Source organism: Histoplasma capsulatum, genomic scaffold (assembly GCF_000149585.1).
Source record: "Histoplasma capsulatum NAm1 scaffold_1 genomic scaffold, whole genome shotgun sequence".
In the NCBI taxonomy this organism is placed as follows: Eukaryota; Fungi; Ascomycota; class Eurotiomycetes; order Onygenales; family Ajellomycetaceae; genus Histoplasma; species Histoplasma mississippiense.
The window spans coordinates 799947-825353 of NW_001813982.1; the positions used below are offsets into that span (position 1 = coordinate 799947).

A 25407-nucleotide genomic window follows, 5' to 3' on the forward strand; every position below is an offset into this window, starting at 1 on the left:
CACCCTTTTTGTATTTATCTGTACTAATGCGTAATAGAAAGGGTATTGGGTTTCTTTTGTCCCAGGATATCTGAAGAATATCGAGGTAGGGTTGCCTATGTAAGTTTTATTTGGTTTCTCAGCTTGTCGGGGTATTGCTTTCATATAGTAACCTTAACCAGGGAAGGCTTTTTGAGTGAGGAGTAATCTTAACCTGTCTGCGAAGGTGGAAAGGAGATAATGTGATGGACAGTGAGGGTGTGGTGGAGAGCTAATTGGTGCGGGTTCAGTAGTCAGTCAGTGTGAGACCAACATGCGGCGAAGCAGCTTGGCCCGCAAACAATCGACCTACATCCCCTGGAGCATCAGCAATGAGCGGGAGACGAAGTCGTGACAACCAGGAGACCAGGGGATGCACAGAGAGAGCGCGAGACGGGCAAGCTTGACAGAGAGACGGACTGTCGCCAGGAGCCAACGTTGCGAGCGGAAAGAAGGGAGAGAATAATAAAGAACAGAGCGAGAGAGGGGGAGCGAGAGAAAGGAAACGTGAAACGAAGAGAAGAGCGACAACGAGGGAGAGTGGGAGGGAGCGATGGAGGGATGAGGGATGGAGGAGGTTGGAGGAATGCGAGAGGATGGCTGAGGCGGAGGAGTTGAAGCCGTTGATGCAGGCGATGGTCGTTGATGTAGGCGATGCGCAGTCGATGAACCTCCCCCCTTACCTAACCCTCGCCAGCCCTTAACCTGATCACCAGCCTCCAACCTCTCAAGCGCCCAAAACCGCGGGCTGAGGGCCCGGGGCCGCCAAGACCGCTGGTGCCACATGCGGTTAAGCACAAACAACAGCCCACACACGTGATGCGGGCTGTCAACAGCCAACGGGATCCAATGATGAGGCCTGTGTTGATGATGGGCGCTGTGCACAGAGTACGAGTCGCGACAGAAGTCGACGGAAAAAGAGGGCTGCAGAATGCTGGGTGTCATCACAGTAACTCCGTAGAGCCCGGTTCCGTGAGATATGACGGGCAGTGAGACCTCTGACAATCATCATTTCTACGCGGTGCAGCCAACGGGCCTGCCTCTGCTTCAGGCCGTATGCTGTCTATCCTACTCACGCTGAATAGCTGGCTGGCAAAACTCAGCCGTCCCATATCATATCTAGCCCTGTAGCGCTTCTACATAATGCGTGCTGATTCTTTAGTCCGAAACTCAAGGCACATGTCAAGACTCAAATCTCAACCTAGCCGCCCACAGGGATAATTATAGAAACAGGCGACACAGCAAATGGAAGGGGTGGAGAAACCATTCAACGGCCCTCCGTGCCAGGAACAAACCTTGACTTAAAAAACCCTGAAGCTTAACAAAGCTCTAGCTAAACCGTTGGAACTTAACTTTAAAAACAACAAAAAAACATTTCATCAGTAATGGTCCTAAACTGGAATAAATCTTAACTTAAAATCTAACTCCAGCAATCTAGAAAATAACCAAAGAAACAGCCGCATGAAACCCAGGCAGGCAGAGACAAAACGCCAGTGAAACCATATCAAAACCACCCAAAATGCACGGTTATGCCCAAGGTCCAGAGAGATGGAAAAATAATTTTCCCGCCCAGCCTGGTGTCTCAACAACAATGCCTCTACTTGTCTTTCAAATGCGACACACGATATTAAACAAAAAAAGGAGTCTAACATAAGACAGAAGTGAAAACCTGCTGCAGTAGCAAAATGAAATAAAAATGAAAGCAAAAAAAGTAGACAACCCTCCCCTCAAGCCCTCTTCCTAAGCACTCTTTGCCCTGACGCCGCAGCGGGTTCCTCCGTCGCCTGCGCCTTTTTTATCACTGAGCCCGTTCCCGCTCCCGCTCCCGCTCCAGCTCCAGCTGTGGATGTCGTCTTCTTCGTTCCCGCTCGAGGAACTGGCGGCCGTTTACTCGCCGCAGAGACCGGACGCGAGCCTGTTCCTTTCTGAGAACCCGCAGCGCCGCCGCCGCCGCCCCTCCCCGTGGTCTTCACAATCGTTGTGCCAGATGACACGTTTGAAACCGTAGAAGCGCCACTGTTCCTTCGCGTATTCCTCTGTCGAGTAGCAGGTCGTGATGGTGGTGCTGTTGTGGAGGCTGCAGTTGCTCTCTTCGAAGTTGTCGACGCGGTGGATTTAGCGGTCGTCCTTCTCCGCGTACCAGTTCCGTCGTTAGTATGTGGCGTAACTTTCCGTGCCCCAGTCGCACCGGTAGTAGTAGTGCCTCTTGTTGACCGCGTTTTTGTGTGCTCCACCACCCCTGCCCTGGCCGGCTTAACCGGGCTCGTATGCTTCAGAGGCGATGACGGTCGAACGCTTGCACCAAGTTGCTGTTGTGACTTCCCAGTGACGTTGCGCAATGGAGATTGCGGGAATGTCCTAGAATTGGAAGATTTCGGCGACAAGACGCCCGTTTCTGCAAACTGGGATAGTACCCGGGGATGTTGCCCCGCAGGATGTGCATTGGGCGTGCCACGCTTCTTCGGGTTTGATAGCGGCACATGCACAGCAGGAGCGGGGTGGCTGTGGTGATCTTGAACCTGAAAGGGGGCGTTCTCTTTACCGGAGGCGAGCATATCATCGCTGATCCACATGTTAGGGACTTGAGTTATTGCTTTAAAATAAAACCTACATCTTCTTCTCTTCGGCTGTGGAAAACTCAATAATAAGAACAAAGGCAGCAACAAATTTACCTTGTCCGCTTAGCCCCTCGAGTTGTTCGAGTGGTGGTCGCGGCATCATGGCCGTCCGCTGGATTTTTGGCTGCACCCGTCGCAGCTCTGCTTGAGGATTTGGTTGTTTTCGTTGACCCTGATTTTTGGCCTGCATCCACTGCCCTGGTTGGTTCCGAGTATTTTGCAAGCAAGTCACCCATCTTTTCTTTTCGCAGAGCGGTGGGTATGCGATTTATACGTCGCTCAATCCGTCCGCGGAGGTCTTGGGCTTGTAACGCGTAGTGTGCACGGAGTTTGCGTGCCCGTTCAGTGACTGCGATGGGTCCAGTCAGTACATTCTCAGGCTGCACTAGCGAAGCAACTCAAAAGCCCTCATGATTAGAGTCATACCCTCCAGCTGCAAGTTGTCAATCAAAGCTTGTTTCTGGCTGAGTGTGATCCTCAATCGTTTCCTGGCTGGGCTTCCGTTTGGGGTTCGAGGTGTGCTGACATTGTTGTCGTGTTCAAGCGCGTGGTGGTGGCTAGGTTCGGGGGATTTACGTTTCCTTGAAACGGTGGCCATTCCTTTGGTATCTTAATTGCAATGAGTAAATTTCCTCGTATCGGGCATGAACGATGAAGTGGATGAGATTCATGAAAGAATGAGATAAAGACTCGGATTGAATCAACCTGGTGGTAAACAAACCAGAAGGGGCTAGCGTAGCGGAACTAACGAGTTGACCAACTGGGTCGCGATTATGTCATCGGCATTTTCCTCCCCTCCCTGTTGACTGCTGCCTCAAAATAGACGTCGGACAAGAAACATCGTCCAGTCTACTTTTTCTATTTCCGTTACTTGATATGCAGAGTCTGGTTTCAATGCGCTGCTTCGGATATACCCTTGCAATTGCGGCAATTTAGCCATGAACGGGTCAAAAAAAGATATGCACCATGCATCATTCTCCATCAACAAAATCCCTCTGTTTTATGCCAATTCCATAATAGAGATGCTCTGACCTCAGCAGCTACCAGGCTACTAGGTTAGGCGCCCGTGATAGCAAACTGATATTCGTCTACCCTGAACCTCCCCATATTTTTATTAAAGCCCGCTGTCAATATCGCGTACAGCCTTCCTGCATGATGCGACAAGCCATCTGCTTTAGCCGCATTGAACCAGACCATGGAAAAGTCGTTTGTTTTACATACAGTACATAGGGTCCATAGCCCTTCTTCTTCGCCCAGATATCCAATGTAGGCAAATTACTATGACCGTGAATATCCAGTGCGGACACTTAATTCTCTCTCCAAAGGCGCATCTGCCGGCATCCGCCTTGGAACCCTACTTACAATACCCCGCATCCGCAGGCCTCCATATATTCTGTTGGCTGTCGTGAGCTTCAATTACTCAGCCAGGTAGACCTAACTAAAGTTCTAGAGATGTCGACAGGGCGAAGGACCGTTTCACTAAAAGTACTACTAGGTACTGTACATGTACAGGACACCTTGGACCAGATGTATTTCCGTGCACCAGGGTTTAAGACCACCAAAATGTATTTAGATATTCGTTACCTACCTGTTTGTGGTATATCACAACATTCTAAAGGTTGGTGTATCACGATGTGTTACTATGTACGGAGTAGCTTGAGATCTATCAATAACTCAACGCGGTATGGAATTAAACAAAACCCGACTGTTATTTTAAGCAGTATTGCTGGAGCTCCTTATATATTTGACGGAACAGCTTAATATAATAAAATGACAAAACCTAGGGATATAATACTTGACCAGTTGACTGTGCTTCTCAATATTCTCCAAGTCATCAACGAAGCCAAATCTTAGTCAGCCCCAAGTGGACTGAAGTACGCTAGACCCAACCGGGACAGCAACCCAGCCCCAGCCAGAAACGGCAGCAGCTGCGTCAACTCCGGCTCAACAGCAGCTTCGGTTTCAATATCCACTGCAGTTAAACACCATATATACCACTCCTTGCACCTTTAGACATCTGCCCCATATACCACCCAGTCAGCCTCGTCTCATATATTCCCAAAAAAATCTGCAGCACAAGGTGCACCAGCAGCCAAGATGGTGCTTGAAGCCACGATGATCATGTCCGTCCTCCATTCTTCACACCGGATCATACCTATATGGAGCTACAGCTAATATATGTTTATCTATTTACTACCTCAAACAGTGTGGATAACAGTGAGAGCAGTAGAAATGGAGATTATCTGTATGCTTTTACCACTCGCAAAAGAATCATGTGGACCTTGTCTACGAATCGACAAATCTAACCAGATGGAAACAGTCCCACACGGTTCGAAGCTCAAGCAGACGCGATCAACCTAATCCACTCCGCAAAGACACAAGCCAACCCCGAATCGTCAGTTGGGCTGATGAGTATGGCCGGCAAAGGTCCAGAGGTACTGGTGACTCTGACGGCGGACATCGGTAAGATTCTGGATGGTCTGCATCGAACAAAGATCCGGGGACAAGCGCATCTTGCCTCCAGTATACAAGTCGCCGGCGTAAGCACCATACCAAATCCCTTCTCATTAAATATGATATATCCCAACCAGTCTCCTAACCGTTTTTCCTTTTCTTAAAAACAAACTAATAGCTAGCCCTCAAACACCGCCGAGAACGCGCGCAACGCCAACGAATCATCGTCTTCACCTGCTCCCCGATTGCCGAGGACGAAAAGACCCTCATCAAACTTGCAAAGCGCATGAAGAAATATAACGTCTCCGTGGACTTCGTGGCCTTTGGCGACCTGGACGACGACACAATTAAGAAACTCGAAGCCTTCAACGAGAACGTCAATGGCGCTGACGGCTCGTATCTCGCTGTAATACACCCCGGATCAAACCTTCTTAGCGACTCACTGCTTACGACACCGATTCTGGGCGGCGATGGGATGGGTGTTGGGCGCACGGGTGGTGAGGAGGGGGTTGATGATGGGGTTGATATTGGCTTTGACCCCTCTGCAGATCCGGAACTAGCGTTTGCGCTGCGCATGTCTCTTGAGGAGGAACAGGCGCGGATAGAGAAAGAGAGAAATGAGATGGCGGAGAAGGAGAAGAGGGAGAAGGCCGTGTTGGCAGGGATTGCAGAGGGGAGTGAGGAGACACAGCCCCTTCTCGATAAGAATGGGGAGCCAAGTGGGAGCGGAAGTGGCACGAATGAGGGGAAGAGGGATGATAAGGATAAGAGGGACAATGGGGATCAGATGGATACGGCATGATGAAACAATCGATCTGCTTTGTGGGTTTGTTGTACTTGCTGTACTTAGATATCTAAATCTTCTGTTTCCTCTGCCTTTTCCTAATTTAGATGCATCGTGTGTTGTTCGGGTTTTGTTAAATTATAGACCGGACCTAACGCAACGCCAAATATCTAATCCGCCATGCCATTCTATTCAAGTTACATAAAGTGGACTCTGCCCCCAGAGACAGACACATACCCCAAAGAATGACAAAATCTCTCGCAAAATACTCATCCATAGCCTTCAGCTGGGTATATTATGGTTTTATCCCTCACTCACCACAAAATAAAGCCCTATATATTATATATATTGACAATCGCTGAAAACACACACGATCGTAAAAGAAAAGCCCTCAGAAAAATTCCAATTAGTAAATAAAAACCAAAACAACCCCGCGCCCTCCTATCCCCTCCTATCCTCTCCCCTTCACCCACCCCGCAACGTGCCGATCAAAGGCCTCACACCTCACTGGCATCTCCAACTGATAAAACGGATTCTTCATCACGTAGTCCGCATACAGTTCGTAGATCTTCCGCATGACGACGTCCACGCCCGCCATCAGCGGGTCCGTGAAGAGGAGGAACTTCGTCCCCGTCACGGTTTGGAAACAGGTTAGGCGGAATTTGTCCGTTTCGAGGACTTCGATGCCGGTGATGGGTTGGGTGGGGTTGGGGACGGTGGTGTGGGATGGGAGAGAAGAGCTGGTGACTGTGGAGGTAGTGGACGGGTTTAGGGGGCTGCTGATGGAGGAAGAGGAGGAGTGGGCGTGGGTGTGTGATGGAATTGCTGTGCCTGCGCTTGGGACTGAAGAGGGCGTAGTTGTGGGGTTTGTGGGGAGGCGCGGAGTGAGGGAGCGGGTTATTGCGTGGATTCTGCGGCGGCGGGACAACGAGGAGGAGAGGTGTTAGACTGGTTTTCTCACAGATGAGGGAAGGAGTGCGGGAGTTATTTCTATTAATCTCTCTTTTTTTTTTTTTTTTTATTATGATACGCACCCATGAAATGTTCCCGCCAGCACCAGGTAATCATTCGTAGACAGCTTCAGTAGTCCTGAGTGGAACTCGCGGTTGTATATTAGACCGCCAGCTTTGTTTATTATGATGAGGGAGTAGACGGGCCTTTAGGTTTTATTTTAACAGGTGGCAACGTTAGAAATGGGCTTTCTTTTCCAGAAGAAGCTATACCCGGACATACGTACATGTTTGCTTAACAAATCTCTCCCTGCAATAGAGCTTGTTCGGAGCTTGGAGGAGAGGATGGGGTGGTAGATATCAGAAGTACGACCGACTTGGTATTTGAATTGGGAGGATGCTTATACAGTGCAGGCAGAGATTATGTGGGGTTATTATGCGAAATACTAAATTAATTGAGTGAGAGTTCAAGGTGTTGGTAAGTATAGCAGCGAGTCAATGTCCTGGTGTGGTGCTGTTACAGCGGTTGGAGGGATAAGCGCGATAAGCGTGAGACTGGCTGGTTCAAATAAGAGTTACATTTCCCGCACAACTTTTTTTTTTCAGAATTTCTACAAGAAAGGAAACTAAAATAAGTAGGGAAGAGAATAAGACCGAAAGAATTTCTGTTGATATCTCCAAATTGCTAGGTGTCTGGGTATTTTATAGTAGCCGCAATAAAAGCCTTCCACGCACTCAGGTATCCAACCCTGATATCTAGAGAAGGTACTGTAAAAAACATATAGTTATCTAACTTGCCCTCTACATACTCAGGTTCTCTAGAACCTTAGGAGCCCCTCTGGGTGAAGTTGTGAAGCCTCCTGCTTTCCCCCAACTGGAACGTATAGCGGAATCTAAGGATTCGTAACTGGAGAGCTTCCCCTGAGTTCAGCGAGTCCTAATATCGAGCGAGATAGAAAATCTTCTGCTCCCGCTTCGGAGGTGGGTCGTTTCTCGTATCCTCGGTGTTAAAATAGCACATGTTGGCTCGGCATTTCATTATATGCGACGATTCAAAATTAAGATACTGGTCGATCGAGATCGCCTGAATTTATACATGTCCAAGCAAAGTACGGCGGTGTTGGCGGTTGGGCAGAGTCCCGTCCTCATCCTTAAAGGAGGCCTTTGGAAATCGACGCAAGTATGTCCGTAAAAATACACACATGTGCATGGACATATGCTTCACAGCCCACTTACGAAATCTAACACCTGCAACAACAAGGTATTTTCAACACGACACCCTTCTCTAGGGTCTGTCGCCTGTCGAAATCCGCGACACAGCCACCGTTCAATAGACGATGCGTCAAGTCCCTTGAAGTTCTGCTGGGATATGAAGATGAAGGCTTGGCTACAGGGCGTTGTGGATTCATCGGCTGGAGATAGAGTGTAGTCACTGTTGGATGTATCGGGGATATCTGGAAGGATTAAACCTTCTAGTTGAAGTGCTGTTAAAGTCGGTGTCCAAAGTGTGCTGAGTGGTGAGGGCGCGTTGGTACTAGTAGTTAATGTAGTATCTGAATTGACGGCGTTTGGGGGCCTGGATCCGCAGACAGCAGTTTCGCGTTGATTTGCGAGAGCCAAAGAAGACGAAGAAGGTCGTCTCGGGTGGGTGTTGTCTAATTGCTGGAGGGCGAGCATGTTCGGGGTAGCATTGTATCCAATATCTGAAGTTTGCTGATGGGATGTGGTGGCAGGCCAGTCATCTTCCCTCTCAGGAGGGGCAGGAAGAGGACCAGGAAGTAGAGCAGGTAATTCTCCCACCTCTTCAATCTGCCCGGATACCTGTCTATATCCACCCTGCTGGCCTAAAGACATCATCCAAGCTGCCGCATCTATTGAGCCACCACCACCACCACCAGAGTAGCTCACCGCACTCTCCCCCTCAGCCAGTTGATTAGCATGATGAGGATGGCGGCGACGGCGAGAACGAGACCCGCACTCCATCAATTGGGATTTCAGACTGTCAATCTCTGCACGAGCCTCTTCAAGCAGACGTCCTGTTTCTTCAACCCTTTGTTCCAAGGCAGCTATATACTGGCGACGCCGCTCGCGACAACGGCGCTGGTTGTTTCGCACCCGCGTGAGGGTGTGGGCACGGCTCTTCCTTTGTGATTTGGGAGAGTCATCATTATTACTAGTGGGAGTAGACATGATTCTCTGTAGGACCAACGCAAAAGAAAACAAATTAAAATCAAACACGTATTTCATCCGCTGCAGTTGACAATCTGGATGTTAGAGTATCTGTGCTGCTCACGTCGCTGGTATTGTCACCACAAGTCAACTAACTATTTAATTTGAAGCGAAATCGGCGCCAAGAACGGTGACATATCGCTCGGCTCACCATGTGGGGCACTGGACTCGAGACCAAGGACTCGGGATCCAGGCGGAATGAATACTCGCTGGTCTAGGAATCTCATCAAATCGAGAGATAGGGTGGAGGAGTAGATGATTGATGGATGATTGCGCGATCAAGGCTATATTTTAGCCAAACGGATGGAGCCTCAGCAGCCAGCGATATCTTTACCCTAGATCTTCCAGCCAAGGGCTCGATGTCCGTGTCCTGTAGAGGAAGAGCCACCTCTGCCGACCAGGCACAGGTCCCATACAACTACGCTGTAAAGGTTGCGGAACTGGTGGCGGTCCGGGTCCACCACAGGCGCCGCAGTGACATATCAGTCCGCTTGATCGCATTCCCAGCATGAAAACTGGAACGAGCGTGGTCTATATAAACCACTTCCATCAACACCTGATGGTGGAATTGAAAATTAAATACCATCTACCGAGAATCAGAGACCCCGCTTAAACATTTGAGCATCAGTTTTGGCTTTGTTCAAGGGAAAACCTTGTTTTTGTACAGCATACATTATTGCTATTTCCACCATGGCCGAACCACAAGTATACCAAGAGGTCCAGAAACACTACAGCTCCGCTGCCAAAACCAGCGACGACAGATACGGCCACGACGTGGCAACCGCCTTTGGATATTCCAAGGAGGAGCTCGCCAGTATCCCACAAGATGCGAATCTGGGCCTAAGCTGTGGAAATCCTCTTGCTCTGGCGCAATTGAAAGAGGTTCGCATTCCCCATCTCCCTGCTTCGTGCGTCTAATCCTCGCCCCCTTCATTATATATCTATCTATATATATATATATATTCTCAACGTGGACCCCTCATCCATCTCCATGCTGTCTTGAATACGATATACTAACGCAACGATGGCAGGGAGAAACTGTGATAGACTTTGGCAGTGGTGCGGGCATCGACGCTTTCCTCGCCGCCAAAAATGTCGGCCCGAATGGAAAAGTATACGGCGTTGACATGAACAAGGCATGTATGCCCTCACCCACCAAGGCAAAGAAACACAAAGCTAACCCATTTGGGACCATAGGATATGCTTGCCAGAGCAAACAGCAACAAAGAAAAGACCGGTGCTGCCGCAGCAAACGTCGCCTTTGTCGAATCAAAAATTACCGCCGTCGACCTCCCTGACGCCGTGGCCGACTGCATCATCAGCAACTGCGTCGTCAACCTCGTTCCAGAGGCCGAGAAGCAGCTCGCTTTCAATGAGATGGCGCGCCTGCTCAAACCAGGTGGGCGCGTAGCCCTCAGCGATATCCTGGTTCGGAAGGAGTTGACGCCTGAGCTGAAGAAGAGCGTTGCGTTGTATGTTGGCTGTATTTCGGGAGCTAGCCGGGTGGAGGATTACGAGAGGTATTTGAGGGAGGCGGGGTTTAGTGGTGGGTTCTTTCCGCTTTTGTTTCATTTTGGTCCGGAACAGTAGAGCAGATGCTTATATGGAAAACATTAGATGTCCTTATTGTCGATGCAAAGAGCGATTTGAACATCTACACGTCAGCATTGGAAACCCCCAAGAACGCCAGCGGTGGCTGCTGCGGGGTAGTGAAGAAGCCCGAGCCGACTCCCTGCTGTGGCCCTGCGCCGTCAAAGGAAGAGCGCGGGCCTGGGATATTTTCTGAAGGATTTAAAGCTGAGTTTACGAATGTCGATCTTAACGAGTGGGCGGGTGAGTTATCTCTGTCTGGTTCTCGTTTGTTTCGTGATTTAAGGAATTTCAATTGGATCGATCCATCCTAACTATCAATGTATAGGTTCCTTTAAAATCTACGCCGTCAAAAACTAGGTTGGGTTGTTTAGATGCCTCCCTTTCCCGGAGTTCGCGACCTTTTGTTTAGCATATTTGATGTCTACTGTCCTCTAGCTGACACGAAGGGTACGAGAGCAAGGATTAACTACATCATTTCTATCCAAGTTGTTAACTGCCACGGGAGCTCTTCAGAACGCATGCATTATATCCCATTTGTTCTAATTTAAATTAAATGGGAATAATATATATCCCGTAATTATCTCCTGAGACGTGATGATACAAATTTACTTGGAAAGCTAAATGCTCATTCGTACACGTGAACAAGATATAATGCAGTGGGCTCCTAGGCCACTGGGCCAAAAGAGCTCAACACATCCAGCCCATCAAGTTGTCAGAAGTCCTAAGTTTCACGCGAAAAGGGGTTAGTGAATTCCACACGACGTCGGCCCACTTCTGATTTTACACAACACAGCCAGAGGCCTAGGTATAAATAACTCTAAGCAGCATTAACTTTAATCCAAACTATTAGTGAAATTGGGCGGTTTCTTCCCGTGGTGGGCTGCTAGGGTCAACCAAGCATAGTACATATAAATTATTCCGCAACGCCTGTTTATATCACTAACTATACAGGGCGGCTGTCTGTGTCATGTCAACTGCCCTGGCTTAGTAATCCTTCCACCATAGTTATAACTTGCCATGTAGCTAGCAATCCTTCAAGCAAGCAAGCTTTACACCTTCCACAGTCTGTCCCCATGTAACATACAACAGAGGCTAGCATGAGTTATTACAACTAGGCAAAACGGAGAAAGATAGTACTTGATTATTCCGAAAGCTCTTCATTAAAGTATTGAGACAGGCTAATGCATCTATTGAAGTGCGTAAAACACACACATGGAGTCCCATGGAACAGGGAACGAAAGGAGGGAAAAAAAAAAAAAAAAAAGCAACGCTAGGATCGCTTGAAATTTGCGAGGAAATGCTTGCTGAATATCAATTGTCGTCATTAGAGAGGACTCAATCAGTCAAAATATGTAATGAAGTATCAACGCGTCAACTGATGGTCGAAATCCATAATGCCATTCGCACATCCGACATCACCATTGACAAAACCATGCCTAGAAGATTCACCCTGCCTACCCCCTGAAGCGTGCATGGTTATATTTTCTTTAGTGACCCATCCAAGATACACAGTCTCATCAACCTGAATGGGTGATCCGTTGATGGGGGGATCACGCGCAAAGGCGGGGTCTCTCTGAATCATAAAGATAGTGCCATTGCGCTTCTCAATTCGTTTGGCAAAAACTAGAAACCCAAGCCACCACAATGCCCCAAATGCAATCGCCGACCAACTAAGCAGTGGGACGAGATACCAGTGGATTTTGGTGTCGGCGAACCGTTCGAGTTCCTCACTAGGCTCGACCCAAGAGACGATTACCGGAAACAGGCTCCCAAGAAGGTATACTATGGCGGACATAACGCTGAGTTGTGGGTTGATACCGATGGCTTTTTTTCGCCATCCGTCTTTACGATTTAGACGGAGGTGAAGTATCCCACCTGCAAGTAGGACTCCGAAAAACGCATGGACAGAGTAAGTATACACTTTCGCAAGTAATCTATAAGTATTAGTTGGTTCCACGCGGTACGTGACCAGAATCAGAACCAAGCAAGATCCAAAATGAAGTATCAAAGCCGCCACTGGTGTCTCCTCAGAATGGCCTTCAGGAACGAACCATCTTGACTTGAGCATTCGCCCGAACAATCGCGCTAGGATGGGATGGCGATGGGCCCATCGAAGAAGCCGAGCCAATGAAACGTTGCGATTCATCGCGAAGAACTTCGGAAATGGTAAAATCCCTTCCTTTGCTATTTCTTGCTTCACTCGCGCGGCAGTGTATGTCATCACAACTATATTTCCGAAGCTAGAGACGGCCAGGAAAGAGTTGAATATCCTTTGGCCAGTGTTATCAGCAACGTTGAGTTTTCCGAAAGTTAACTCGAAAAATCTCTCAGCAAGGTTCATTTGCTCATTAAGCTGGTCAGCTATGGGCACAATGGACATCTAGTAGCAATTAGCAGGTGGGATACGTATTGGCTAAATATCAATAATACACATTTACGGAAATATCCTGGGTGTTTACATATGCAATATTGACCGCCATGTAAAGTATGCCGACTAGGGAGACAGAAGTGATCATGGATATAGGAAAATTTTGCCTGGGCCTTGAAATTTCACCAAGGACCTGAAACAGTCGCATTAGAATTAAGCGTATCTCCTCGACAAACATGAGAAACCACTCACATAGTTGGGTTGCTCAAATCCGCTGAAAGTGAAAACTGCATGTAAAATGTTAGCAATCTCAAAAGGGATGCCGCGAATGAATTAGCTAACTAATCAATAAGAAGGCATTCGCATAGTCATTTGCCTGAGTGGAAGCCTTGCGGAAGGAGTTCTTCGAATCGAAGTTTTTGGCAGCAGCCGATTCGGTTTGTGGGAAAGCCCCTGTGGCAGCAACAATGGCAGTAATGACAATCATGAAGAGCATCGCAAGTTTGATCATGGCCAATATGTTACTCAAAAGAATGCCTCCTCGGCGAGTAAAGGTGTGGGTAAAGCAGGCAAAAAGAGCTACCGCGATGGAAATTGCTCGAACTGCATCGTTGGTCACTTCAGTATTCGAAGCTTGAAGCACCATGACAGCGAAGTTCACGCAGTTTCCTGCAACATTACCAAACAGAATAAATACCGTAGCGAAAGCAGTGACAGAAAGTAGCACGGTGCCCTTGCGATAATTCGGTTTCCGGTAAACATACTGAAGCTGTAAATTACTCAGTGCCTAGTCAAGTTGAAGCCACGTGGGTATAAAATATGGGAGCTTACATAGTTAAGGTCGCCTCCACTTCGGGGAATTCCTTGTGTGACTCCTTGGAAGCGATGTCTTGGGATGCTGAGGCCATATTCGATGTACAGATGTACTCCTGCAAGACAATATAGGAGACCGAAGAACCAGAATAGAAGGGAGACCCCAATGCTTCTCGTTCCCTGAACGACTAACCCAACAGACGAAAAGATGCCAGTGCCTGGCAAACATAACCATAGATGTGAGCCAATTGGTTATGGATTCAGGTAGTGAGATGGAGAGACTCAAAGTACAATAATGGTAGTAGAATAAAGGCGCACCTATCATTCTGTTGATGACAAGACAACCAACGTCCAGACGACCCAACCGGTAAGGTTCTTGAGGTACATTAGCGATGATGACATTGAGACTATTATCAAAATGAAACCGCTGGAACCGATCACGGTCGCTGTCAGAAGTACGAGGAGAATCCCCATTAAGTGCCATTGATATTGCCATTGCTGCAAGCTTGATTTGCAGCGCAGCACGTAGCCAGGGGCGACGTTTCAGAGAGACAGCATGGCAATCAGCAAAGAAATAGTTCTCTTAAAAGGTATAGAGCAAGCGAGGGGAAGCGAATCAGTGATGTCTGAATGGAAGAGCCATGATTGTTGCGACATTGCTCGCGTCGACTCTGTTGGGCAACCGCCGGTGCAGAGCCGCATACCAGTGCTCTTTTCTCCTTTCCATATTTTCCAACCAAAAAATATCCAGACTGAACCCTGGCGAGGGTTAGCCCCAGCATCCAGCTCGTTGATGAGCATCTGTCCACAGGCCACTTTGTAGGTGCTGGGTTCTCGACACCTGACATATGTTGAATTATGCTGGTCATCCTATTTCTGTCAAAACGAAGACAACAGGCAAGCCATCGCTGTCACTCAACGTAAAAGGAGGGTGCTTGTCGCTAACTAGTTACTAAGTTAGTAAATACTAACTAACGTAATTCCCAAGCGAGCGAGCAGCCCAAGCGAGCGAGCAGCAAAACTAGCATATCTCAACTAACCAGAATTTAAATCAAATTATCTACTCCCACCAACCACTAATTAAATTAAATTAAATTACATGAAGTTGAGGACATCTTATTCTTGTATGCCCAACAGTATTGCAATTGCTGCAGCGTTGTGGCGCTCGTATGCGGGGTCTAGGCTCCGGGGCCGCAGGTACGGAATGTTGAATAACAGGCTGTTCAGCAGGCTCAGCTGCAGGAATAATAAGATTCTGAGCTTCATTCCTAGTTAGACCCCCTGCACTTGGGATCCTGCGTGTAGACCTCTTGCGTTTTTGCTTCTCTTTCTCATTTGCATTGAAAATATCCTCATACTGCTTCTTCATAACCATGGCGCTGACCATCCCGTATTCGCAGGCCTTGATTATTTGGTCAAAGCCTTCCACTAACCCATGAGGTTGATCCTGATCCATAAGATTTCTGACCTTATTCACCTGCTTCTGCAATTGCCGGGGGTTACTAGGTGTTTGTAGGATCCAGGATGACGTTGAATTGCTTGACCTGCTGGCTGGGGGAGTAGGGGTTCGGAGTTGAATATTCAGCTGCTGAACAACGCATTGAGGATCCAATGGAACTATTCCAGTGGCCCTGAACCCACTTTGAATGTTTGAAGCCTTGAAGGCTTCCCGACGTGCTGCAGGATAGGCATCTAGGAAATCTGCCTTCTTAATGGTGTTGAATCCTAGCCGCATTCGCTGTTCAACTAGGGTTCCGTACGCGCGCTTTAAAGGTGCAAAAACACCCACATCTAGTGGCTGCAAAAGGTGTGAAGAATGTGGTGGCATGCAGAGAGGAATAATCTTATTCTCACTGCAGATTTGGTCAAATTCCGGAGTAAGATGACTGCCGTGCCCGTCCAGAATAAGAAGAATATGGGTTCCAACCCTGCGTGGATTTGCAGCTGGAATAAACAGCCGTGTAAGCCATTTGATTCCTATCTCATCTGTGGTCCAGCCATTAGGACTAACATCCAATCTCCAGCCTTCCGGCAGCCCGTCAAACCAGCCTTCCTGAATATTGTGACCTTTGAGGATAATATACGGCGGAGGGGCCCATCCTGACGCGTTGACTGACTCAATTGCAGTCACCCACTCACGATTCCCAGGCTGTATAAGAGTTGCTCGTCCGTAGTGCTCAGCACTAGTAATGACCTTGGTAGTTGCACAGAGCCCCATTGCAAACCCAGCTTCATCAAAGTTGTAAATATCTTCAAACACAATCCCATGCTCAGTCATTACCCTCTCTAGGGTCTTAAACCAATCCTCCACAATCCTGCGGTCTTCACACTTGGCCCGATCATGGTTATAGCGTCTTGAGAAGCGGCATTGGAGCTCTGGACGGCGTGCCACTAGATTTGACACCCAGTTCTTGCCAACGCGAGGAGGGTGGTTTGTATGGCTAGGCTTCCGTATGGCAAGAAGATGATTAGCCATATTCTCCACAAATGCAGGCCGGGGTGGTAGTCCTCGTAAAGCTAGGTCTAGGATCCATTGAACAAGCTTATCCTCTTCAGCAGGAGTTAATTTATGTGAATTTGCGCGTAAATTCACCCGTGAAGATCGACCACTGAGTCTATGACCAAGTGTAGAGCGCGGCACATTAAAGATGCGTGCAGCTTCAGAAATAGAGGATATTTCCTGCTTTTTAATAGCATTTATCGCGAGTTCAAGTCTTCCCTCTATCTCTATAGAGTTCCTAGCATCTTTAGAGCGAATTGGTGGCATAATTGCGCGTTGAAGTGGATGAGTAGGTAAATTAGTAGGTGGAAGAATTTGGCTGCTCGCTCGCTTGGGAATTACGTTAACTAGTTTTCCACGGGGCGCGTTAGCGGCGTTATAACATGACCCCCCCAAATAACCAGGTTATCCCGGACGCCACCCCAGCCAAACCCCCCCTGGATAACCGAGTTATACGGGGGGGGTCTGCTTGGCATGTTATCTTGGCAGTTATTGGAGCTCTGTACAAGATGATTGGCTGAAGAAAAATATTGTGGGTAAAAATTGATTGATATAGATCTGACTAGCTAGCTAGCTACCTTTCCTCTATCTTTCTTCTATCTATATGACCTGCTTGGCTTCACCATATGGGCTACTAGTCCTAGACACCAACGTAGAGGTGCAGATCATGTCTAGGTGTCATACACAGGCTCTGTATGACTGGAGTAAATAGAAATAATACATACCTGCCCCTCCAGAAGAGAAAGAGAAAGAGAAAGAGAAAGAGAAAAGAGATTGTACATACCAGAGAGAGAGAGCTAATCAAGGATTATAGGAGCAGCAGGTGTTGAACCAGCTGTGAGCAGCTGCTGTCCAGAGGGACCCCTCATCCGCCGTTGAGAGCCATCCTCCTCATCATCATCATCATCATCCACAATCTCTATCACCTCCACCCCTTCCCCATCTCGTACGGAGCAGCGAATGGCATGATCACGCCATTTGCAGTTGCCACAAGCTCCACCAAAGTGGCCAGGCAGGCGACGGCATTCTGGGGGAATGGCCGAAGACCTGGATGAGCACTCCGGCAGGCAAGGCATGCATGTGGCTCCGTCCGTCCGCGAGATTGAATGAGAATGGCATTGATGTACGATGGCCGGTGGCTTCGAACCTGCAGCTCTGTCATGCTGCCTCGTACAAAGGGTACATCTTGCCCTGGGAGAGCCAGGACTGCCCTGGATTGTGGACTGTGGGTGAAGGGACTCAGCTGTTGATCAGCCACGAAGAGGATGCGATGGGGGCCCTGGGGGCCAGAGAGACCGAGGAGGGAGAGAGCCCTATATCATACGGAGAAGAGGGCAGTTAGTGTTGTGATATCTGATATCTAGTTGATGAAGCAATCTGTCAGAGCTTTGTACATACATGGTTGATATGATGGTGTGTTGAAAGAAGAAGAAAAGAAGAAGAGGAGAGAGAGGAGAAGAGGATATTATTATAGAGAGATGAGTGGGTGCAAAGAAGCAGATGCAATTCACTGCTTTTGTCATCATCATCAATCTGCCAATTCATCCACCCCCATCAATCAGCTCACCACCCACTGTTGTCTTCGTACGATAGCCAGCTGTAGTGAGAGAATACACTGTATAGTAGGAAACCTTCATACAATGAAGAGCAGAGCTGCATTAGCTAGCTAGCAGTACACTCTAATCCATCTAAAAATACACTCTATCTATATTATTATATAAAGTCAAAGTTCCAGCAACTCCGTACGAAGAGAAAGGAAATGACAGGTTCTCTAGAGCTGCCTCTGTCTTTTCAACAGCTCTGTCAATTTATTAAGAGAGAGCTTCCCCCGCTGGCGGATCAGCTCCAGAGATTCCACAGCAGCACTGACAGCCATACCAGAGGACACACGCGTACGAATCTCATTGATGATGATCTTTCGCCGGCAGAACATCATCTGCTCCTTGGAGGAGCCCTTGTGCCAGCTGCCTCTCTGATCCTCCAGGCTCTGCACTGATGGACCACTCCCCAGACCAGTGGTCCACTCCCGCCACAGATCAGGCACTGACTGTATTGTACGGGAAAGAGAATAGCCATTTCCTGTCCGGGAAGAGGTGAGAAGTGTGGCTGTCAGATCCACAGATTCAGCATTGTTAGATGATGATTGTCTCATCTCCATCTCTGACTCCACTGACCTCTGTACGATGTCTCTGGAAAGAGTAGAAGAAGAGGAGGGCAGAGAGGAAGCAGAGGGAATGGCAGCCAGATTCATCACTGAATTCTGAGCAGCAGAGCTCTGAGGAACTGCCTGTATGAAGAAGGTGATTTGACCATCAACTAGATCAGCAAGCTGCTGAGCCATCTTTTGCTGCAGCTGTTGATTCTCATAACCCCACTTATCAATGGACTGAATCATCTTCTGTCGCACATTTTTCAGCTGATCAGCAATGACAGATACTACTCGCAGAATCTGAATCTTCTGAGGCTCCACAGCTGTCTCAAGAGCCTGAACAATCTGAAGAGTATACTTCTGATAATCCTCTTGTATGAAGAGAGCATCTGATCATACAGGGTGGTCAGGGAACTGCCTCTGCAGAAGCACAGAGTTCTGAAGAATCACTGTATGAAGCCGCTTCAGCAGCCGCAGAAATCCCTGAGCTGTTAAGTCTTGTTCATTCTCTGGCAATTCTTGCTCTGTCTCCTTCACTTCTTCCATTTCTGCTGCTTCTCTTTCCCTTCTCTGTGTCTGTCTCTGTTTCTGGCTCAATCTCTCGTACGAATCAAATCTATCTAGCCAGACATCCACCCATGGCCAGATGGCAGCCTCCAGCTGCTTCGGAGGGGGGGGATGGTAGCTCGAGGAAGAAAGTAGTTGCTCTGAGTCTATGGTTCAAACCCTGCCATTGCTCATACGAACTCTCGGGGGATATTGGTGAGATAGCAGTTGGTCAGAGCATCATTATTTCATCAGCCAGTTCAGTGAATCTGACCCTCTGACATTCCATTCAGTTCAGCATATCTGAACCCCTGACTCCGATCAAGATGAGTCTTCTTGCTTGACAGAAGCCCAGCTGCTGCATACATGCGATTGACCCACTGAAGCTGAGTATCATATGAAAGAGGCTTGAAGGGATCCTGTCCACAGAGAAGGTGGATATCATATCAGAGAGAGCATCTTTGAAAGTCTGGAAGACTTTCCCGTACAATATTCCAGCGGTAGAACAGATAGAATGCCAGATGAGATATTGTACAGAGTAGAGGATTCTTATATCTCATCACAGCAGCATACTTCAGCCGCCTCAGCTGGTTGATCTTGCCATTATCTGTGATGAGAATCATAGGCCAGCATGGAGTGAGCCCCTCATTTGAAAGCTGGAGGGTGAAAAGGTCAGGCAGCTGTGCCGTACAGGATGTCTCCCCCCACAGAAGCATGTTGTGATTCATGAGGAAGTTCAGCTCTGTACAAAAATGGCTCATCACAGATGTTTGATCATTTTTATACCAGTCAGTCCAGCAGAACTTCATCAGATGAATCATCATCTTCTCATTGTATCCATCCTGCAGAGTATTGGCCCCCCGATCCACATACTGTGCCCGCTTTCATACAGACTCCTTGATTTCATGCATACAAAGAACTGCACTGACCAGCTGTCCACATGAATGATCAGAGGAGTTGATTCCTCTGCTCTTCTGAAATCTGTACAGATCCACCACAGCTGCCACATATAGCTTGACTGTGCTCTTATCTACAGTCTGCAGCACAGTGTTGCCATCTCTGTCCATCACCCACCTGCCATTCTCTCTGTTTGGAGAGATACTGCTTATTGATATTCTTTGGTCGATTCTGCAGGGCCAGGGCCAGGGCCTTTTCCCTATATGAAAAGAGGTCTTTGCTGACCTGAAGCTGCCACTCCACCTCTGTACAGTCAGCTAGAGATGTCATGATGAAGAATACAGAGCAGAGATGCTTAAAAATCTATTCTTGAAGAATGATGCCTGCTCGTACGGTACGAATCAAGTGGGGTTGAATTTATATAACTATTGTGGCGGACGTAAAGCTTGCGAAAACAGAATTTTCTGCCACCCCCTGAAAAATAGTAGCAAAACACCGCAGAAATAACCAAAATATCCACGTATCTCTAGAATCATTCAAATATCATCCAATTCATTCAAATACGCACCTTTATCATCAAATCTGCCAATATGCCCCCCCAGCTCAGCGAATTTACCACCAATGAGATCGTACGCCTTCTAAACGATGGTTATATGCCTGCTCAGATTGCGCGGACCATTGAGTGCAGTCTGGCCACTGTATATCGAATCCAACGAAATATTCGCTGCTTTGGAACTGCTAGAAGTCCTCGTTCAACATGGGGTGTAAAGCCAAAGATCACACCGGATATCTTGTCAGGTTTGGAGGACTTTTTTGAGGCATATCCAACTGCATATCGCGATGAGGCTGTCTGCTTTGTGAAGGATGAATTTGATGTTGATATCCACCCTCGATCGATATCTAGATTGTTTGAAGAAACTGAATTTGACATGGAAGAAGGTGATTAATTATTGCAATTGTCACTTATAGAACCTGCTAATCTGTCAGTTCTATTTGATATAGGTTGAACCTGTGGCCAGTCAACGCAACGAAGAACTTCGAGCTGAATGGCGTATTCAAGTTACTCAGTATCAACCTGATCAACTTATCTTTTTAGATGAGAGTGCTGCGAATGAACGTACTGCAGATCGACGATATGGATGGTCAAGCAGAGGATTCCCTTGTCGCATTAGAAGGCCCTGTAAACGATCTCGCAGATGGTCAATCTTACCTGCAATAAGTGTCGATGGATATCTTGATTATGATATATATCAGGGGTCCTATAATACAGAGAGGTTCAATGAGTTTGTACGTGTCCGGATACTGCCCAAATGCCAACGAGGTTATCACTACTTAGTGATGGATAATTGCTCTTCTCATCGTTCACAAGCACTGCGAGATCTCTGCAGAGAAGCTGGCATTGGACTTTTATTCTTACCTCCATATTCTCCTGATTATAATCCTATAGAGGAGTCATTTCACGCGTTGAAAGAATGGATTAGAAGATACAGATGTCAGTTAGAGAATCAGTTTGATGGAGATTTTGAAGCCTTCTTGCATCATGCAGTTGAGAATTTCATGGGAGAAGAAGATGCAAGAGGATATTTCAGATCGGCTCATATAGGATAGTATTGTAAAATTTAAAAAGATTCAGATTACAATTCAATTATGATGATATATAATATCTAAGTTTCAAATTCAGAAGCAGAAGCAGTATGAAGTCTGCTGTCATCATTACAAACAGCAGATAAAGACAATTTAATCTCCTTCAACTGTGACTGCCAGATAGAACTCTTTAACCCATTTCTTATTATCGAGAATATACCCATTCCAATATTCAACTAAACCACCTGCTCATTTGTCATTGTCCGTATATGATCCAGTTCAAATCCTTCATTCTGAATAATGCTCTTTGCAGTTAAAAGAGCTTCTGCTCTTCGAGGTCTCTCTGTCATCAACCAGTTGAAGAACTCATCAATAAACAGATCCGCGTGTTCACCAAACTGAGGGATTGGACTACTTCGAATAGGAGGCAGGTTCGGATTCGATGGCAGGTTCGGATTCAATGGCAGGTTCGGATTCGATGGCAGGTTCGGATTCGATGGCAGGTTCGGATTCGATGGCAGGTTCGGATTCGATGGCAAGTTTGAATTTGATGGCAAGTTTGAATTCGATGACAAGTTTGAATTCAGTCCTCCCATGCCTCCCATTCCTTCCATCATATATTTCATCACCATCACATTGATTATCTCACTTGGAGACACAATATTAGATGAAGAAGGAGTTGAGGGAGATATTGGATACGATAGAAGCTGACAGTCATATCATTTGTTGTGACATTCCGTAACTTGATCTTTATAGGCTCCTTTATCCCATTGATAATCACCCGTTCATACAGCTGAATGAGATCTCAGGCTCAGGAGTAGGTGTTCGCAGAAATCGAGGATCTTCTGACTGTGTCTCCTCCTCCTTCCTCCTCTCCTCCTCCTCCTCCTTATCCTCCTTCTCATCATCAGTTGGATTCTCGTCATTATCCGGAACATCCGGAACAGGCGGTTTGGACAGACGAAGGCGCAGGGTAGTTGGAGTCCTTTTACGAGCTTGCGAGGCAGTAGAACGGTGGGTGTTGCGGGGCATATTGGCAGATTTGATGATAAAGGTGCAGATTTGATGATAAAGGTGCGTATTTGAATGAATTGGATGATATTTGAATGATTCTAGAGATACGTGGATATTTTGGTTATTTCTGCGGTGTTTTGCTACTATTTTTCAGGGGGTGGCAGAAAATTCTGTTTTCGCAAGCTTTACGTCCGCCACAATAACGTATGATTAGCGCACACAGCTATTCTAATTCTCTTGAGCGCTTCTCCAGACAGAGAACAATGTATCGTTTACCTGTACAGGGTTTCTGCATATTCCGGATGTCTGGTAACTGCAATACCAGTTTAGTAGTTTCATGACTCCGATACGGATCACTTCACGAATTTAATGAAAGTCGAAGAAATTAAATGGGTTACCCAAAACGCCCTCGAAGCCATATCCGAAACCAAGGGGCTACCCTAACTTTATCAATTCTTTTAGTTTGGGCGATTTGATTGAAAACTTCGCTTATCATCACCATCTCAACATTCCGTTATGCGCTCATAAATTCAAGGTCTAGGTATTTCCAACTTGAGGCTTCCCTATTGGAGCGATCTTGAACATCCAAACAGCCCTGGGATTTAGCTTCCCTGAATGAGATACTTGGAGGTTATTATAGACCCTGCGATATTGTGTGAAAAAAGGATACTTGGATACAATCATCAATATAATAATGCATCTGATTCTCGCCAAAGACATACAGTTGGACAGCCTCGTACAGTCCGAAAATAGTAGACGAACATAGCCATTACGAACGCAAGTATATCTCAAATATCCCATGGCCAAATGAAGGAAAATTGGACAGGAACCTTTTGTGTTGTTATGTACGAAGCTCTTGGGTGCTTCTTGGGTGCTTCTCCTGCTTCAGCGGCAGAGCTTCACCAATTTTGTAATCAGTTGGCATTCTTCCGGACACCCGCTACTCTCAAACACGCATAAACAAATTCAAATAGATATAGCTACAAAAAAAGTGTAAAATCCCAAACTCCTAAACTCCTAAGAACTCCCCCGGCAAAGCAGAACCTAGGGGGGGAAAGATATACATATATGTCATCATTACCGGCAACTCCCAATCGACCGATCGAACACCCTAAAAATCTCCATATTGCCGACCTGGCAATTCGCGCCACCGGGCCCACAACCCAGCTCTGCACGCACGGAGGCTGCGTCACCATGTCCACGCATGCTGGCGATGATGCTCGCGGCAATCTCGCAAGACGTAGAGTCGAGGGTGGTGTCCGTCGGGCTGGAACAGCTGGCCTGGGGAGTCGGGGTGGTGTGGAGGAGAGTTTGGGGGTCTTGGAGTTGGGGCTGGGGTTGGATGGGTTGAGTGCAGTTGGAGTGGGAGTGGGATGGGGATGGACGGTAGGGATGTGGTTGGGTGGAGGGGATGGGTGGGCGGAGTTGGAGGGGAAGTTGGAGGGATGGTTGCTGCTGCTGTTGCTGGTGGTCTTGCCGTGGAGGGCCTTGGGGGAATCTGGGCGCTGCATAGGGTATTGTGGATTGGAATGATGTGTATGAATTTTGGGGCTGGTATTGCTGGTCGTTGTTCGCGGATGGGGTGAGACTTGAGCTCGTGAAGCTGGCGGTTGGAGAGTATAAAGAGGAGGCAGAGGTGGTGATAGATGCAGGTACAGAGACAGAAACTGGTATGTTTTGGGCGTTAGGGGTTTCGACGTATTGGGGAGTAGGTTGCATGGTGGTTTGCTCCGCTGGGTAGTAGGAAGGGTAGTTGTCTAGTTGAATTGGAGATTGATTTCCATTTTGACATTCGTTCTGGTTCTGGTTGATGGTGTTTAGAAACGCAGGTGCCGTGGGAATTGACGTAGGGTCGGATGTAGATGCGGATGTAGATGCGGATGTAGACAAAGGAGAAGGAGCAGGCTGCAATTGTGTAAACGTTATTCCGGTTCCATATCTATCGTTATCCCGATCCAAGCTCCCGTTCACATCTGCATTCCCATTTCTATTCCCATTCACAGCCACATTTCCGCAATTTTCATTCCCGTTTGCATTCGAAAGATACTCATCGATTTCCCCCGCAGTGATCCCCTTCAGCCGCAGCAGCGACCTCAGCAGAGTATTCTCCCTCGCGACCTTTCTAGCCGCAGTCTGTACCTCTATTGTAGCATGTACCCCTTGTTGCTCAAACTTTTGCACGCGTCGCTCTAGTTCTTGCTGGTACTCTTTGCGGCGGGCACGAGATCGGCGCTGATTGTCGCGGATGCGGATGGCATCTGCTGAGGTTGCGTCGTTGCTGTTCTTGTTCTTGTTGGCGTTTTGTGTGTCGTGCTGCATGCTGCTAGTCATTGGACAACTGCTGCTTGGGGGTAGGGATTGGTATTTTCGAATTTGTGGAGCTGGGCGTGGGAGACTTGTCGTCTGCATGACAGAGGATAGGTTGGGAGAAGGTTTCGCCTCCAGGGGCCGATTCACCCAATCGCAGGACGCCCGTGACATATCCACCCGAGAAAATTGGTATATAAGGGATATTAACCCGGCAGTTAAAAGTGGAAATAGATGCGTGACCTTTGGGCCATCAGTTTTATTACAATGAAATAGCTCTATTGATATCGATACCGTTATTTATAAGTTTTTAGTGGTATGCTTCTACGTTATCGGGGTTTGTTGGTGCTGAGAGGCACAAGTAACTGTCTCCGCGATAGTGAGATACTACTGGATGAGGAGTATTGCTTGTATGTTTGGTGGCTAGCTCATCGACGAGTATTATGATAACAAAAGGATTTGATTTATTCAGAAATAGAGTACTCAGGGTTAGTTAGCTTCTAACGCCGGATTTCATCAAATCACGGGTCCTATAGCTCAGTTGGTTAGAGCGTGGTGCTAATAACGCCAATGTCGCGAGTTC

General features: G+C 47.5%; 10 protein-coding genes and 1 non-coding gene across 11 annotated transcripts in view; 4 read left to right on the plus strand and 7 right to left on the minus strand.

The window, feature by feature from the left end:
• Positions 1-1745: 1745 nt before the first annotated feature.
• Positions 1746-3234, minus strand: HCAG_00246 (predicted protein; the record flags this gene model as incomplete). Its single annotated transcript, XM_001543150.1, has 3 exons — positions 1746-2580; positions 2691-2985; positions 3063-3234. The coding sequence occupies 3 exons, from the start codon at positions 3232-3234 to the stop codon at positions 1746-1748; spliced, it is 1302 nt and encodes a 433-aa protein (XP_001543200.1).
• Positions 3235-4868: 1634 nt separating this feature from the next.
• Positions 4869-5892, plus strand: HCAG_00247 (hypothetical protein; the record flags this gene model as incomplete). Its single annotated transcript, XM_001543151.1, has 3 exons — positions 4869-4881; positions 4947-5176; positions 5269-5892. 3 exons carry the CDS (start codon positions 4869-4871, stop codon positions 5890-5892), a joined length of 867 nt encoding a protein of 288 aa, XP_001543201.1.
• Positions 5893-6325: 433 nt separating this feature from the next.
• On the minus strand, positions 6326-9014 carry HCAG_00248 (predicted protein; the record flags this gene model as incomplete). The annotated part of the gene is made up of 6 exons (XM_001543152.1): positions 6326-6785; positions 6909-7031; positions 7108-7156; positions 7634-7717; positions 7938-7986; positions 8061-9014. The coding sequence occupies 6 exons, from the start codon at positions 9012-9014 to the stop codon at positions 6326-6328; spliced, it is 1719 nt and encodes a 572-aa protein (XP_001543202.1).
• Positions 9015-9743: 729 nt separating this feature from the next.
• On the plus strand, positions 9744-11003 carry HCAG_00249 (conserved hypothetical protein; the record flags this gene model as incomplete). The annotated part of the gene is made up of 5 exons (XM_001543153.1): positions 9744-9935; positions 10085-10193; positions 10267-10599; positions 10671-10886; positions 10972-11003. 5 exons carry the CDS (start codon positions 9744-9746, stop codon positions 11001-11003), a joined length of 882 nt encoding a protein of 293 aa, XP_001543203.1.
• Positions 11004-12009: 1006 nt separating this feature from the next.
• Positions 12010-14323, minus strand: HCAG_00250 (predicted protein; the record flags this gene model as incomplete). The annotated part of the gene is made up of 5 exons (XM_001543154.1): positions 12010-13026; positions 13267-13301; positions 13357-13783; positions 13846-14045; positions 14146-14323. 5 exons carry the CDS (start codon positions 14321-14323, stop codon positions 12010-12012), a joined length of 1857 nt encoding a protein of 618 aa, XP_001543204.1.
• A 594-nt stretch (positions 14324-14917) lies between these two features.
• Positions 14918-16594, minus strand: HCAG_00251 (conserved hypothetical protein; the record flags this gene model as incomplete). The annotated part of the gene is made up of 1 exon (XM_001543155.1): positions 14918-16594. One exon carries the CDS (start codon positions 16592-16594, stop codon positions 14918-14920), a length of 1677 nt encoding a protein of 558 aa, XP_001543205.1.
• A 655-nt stretch (positions 16595-17249) lies between these two features.
• On the minus strand, positions 17250-20249 carry HCAG_00252 (predicted protein; the record flags this gene model as incomplete). The annotated part of the gene is made up of 6 exons (XM_001543156.1): positions 17250-17640; positions 17895-17958; positions 18224-18865; positions 19297-19441; positions 19511-19678; positions 20097-20249. 6 exons carry the CDS (start codon positions 20247-20249, stop codon positions 17250-17252), a joined length of 1563 nt encoding a protein of 520 aa, XP_001543206.1.
• A 260-nt stretch (positions 20250-20509) lies between these two features.
• On the plus strand, positions 20510-20926 carry HCAG_00253 (predicted protein; the record flags this gene model as incomplete). Its single annotated transcript, XM_001543157.1, has 2 exons — positions 20510-20858; positions 20922-20926. The coding sequence occupies 2 exons, from the start codon at positions 20510-20512 to the stop codon at positions 20924-20926; spliced, it is 354 nt and encodes a 117-aa protein (XP_001543207.1).
• A 988-nt stretch (positions 20927-21914) lies between these two features.
• On the minus strand, positions 21915-22535 carry HCAG_00254 (predicted protein; the record flags this gene model as incomplete). The annotated part of the gene is made up of 2 exons (XM_001543158.1): positions 21915-22147; positions 22295-22535. 2 exons carry the CDS (start codon positions 22533-22535, stop codon positions 21915-21917), a joined length of 474 nt encoding a protein of 157 aa, XP_001543208.1.
• A 496-nt stretch (positions 22536-23031) lies between these two features.
• On the minus strand, positions 23032-24848 carry HCAG_00255 (predicted protein; the record flags this gene model as incomplete). The annotated part of the gene is made up of 3 exons (XM_001543159.1): positions 23032-23080; positions 23367-23414; positions 23599-24848. The coding sequence occupies 3 exons, from the start codon at positions 24846-24848 to the stop codon at positions 23032-23034; spliced, it is 1347 nt and encodes a 448-aa protein (XP_001543209.1).
• Positions 24849-25350: 502 nt separating this feature from the next.
• The window catches only part of HCAG_09375, a 72-nt gene continuing 15 nt past the window's right edge, over positions 25351-25407 (plus strand). Inside the window, exon 1 of the tRNA in view lies at positions 25351-25407. This exon is cut by the window's right edge and continues 15 nt beyond it. This is a non-coding gene — a tRNA (tRNA-Ile).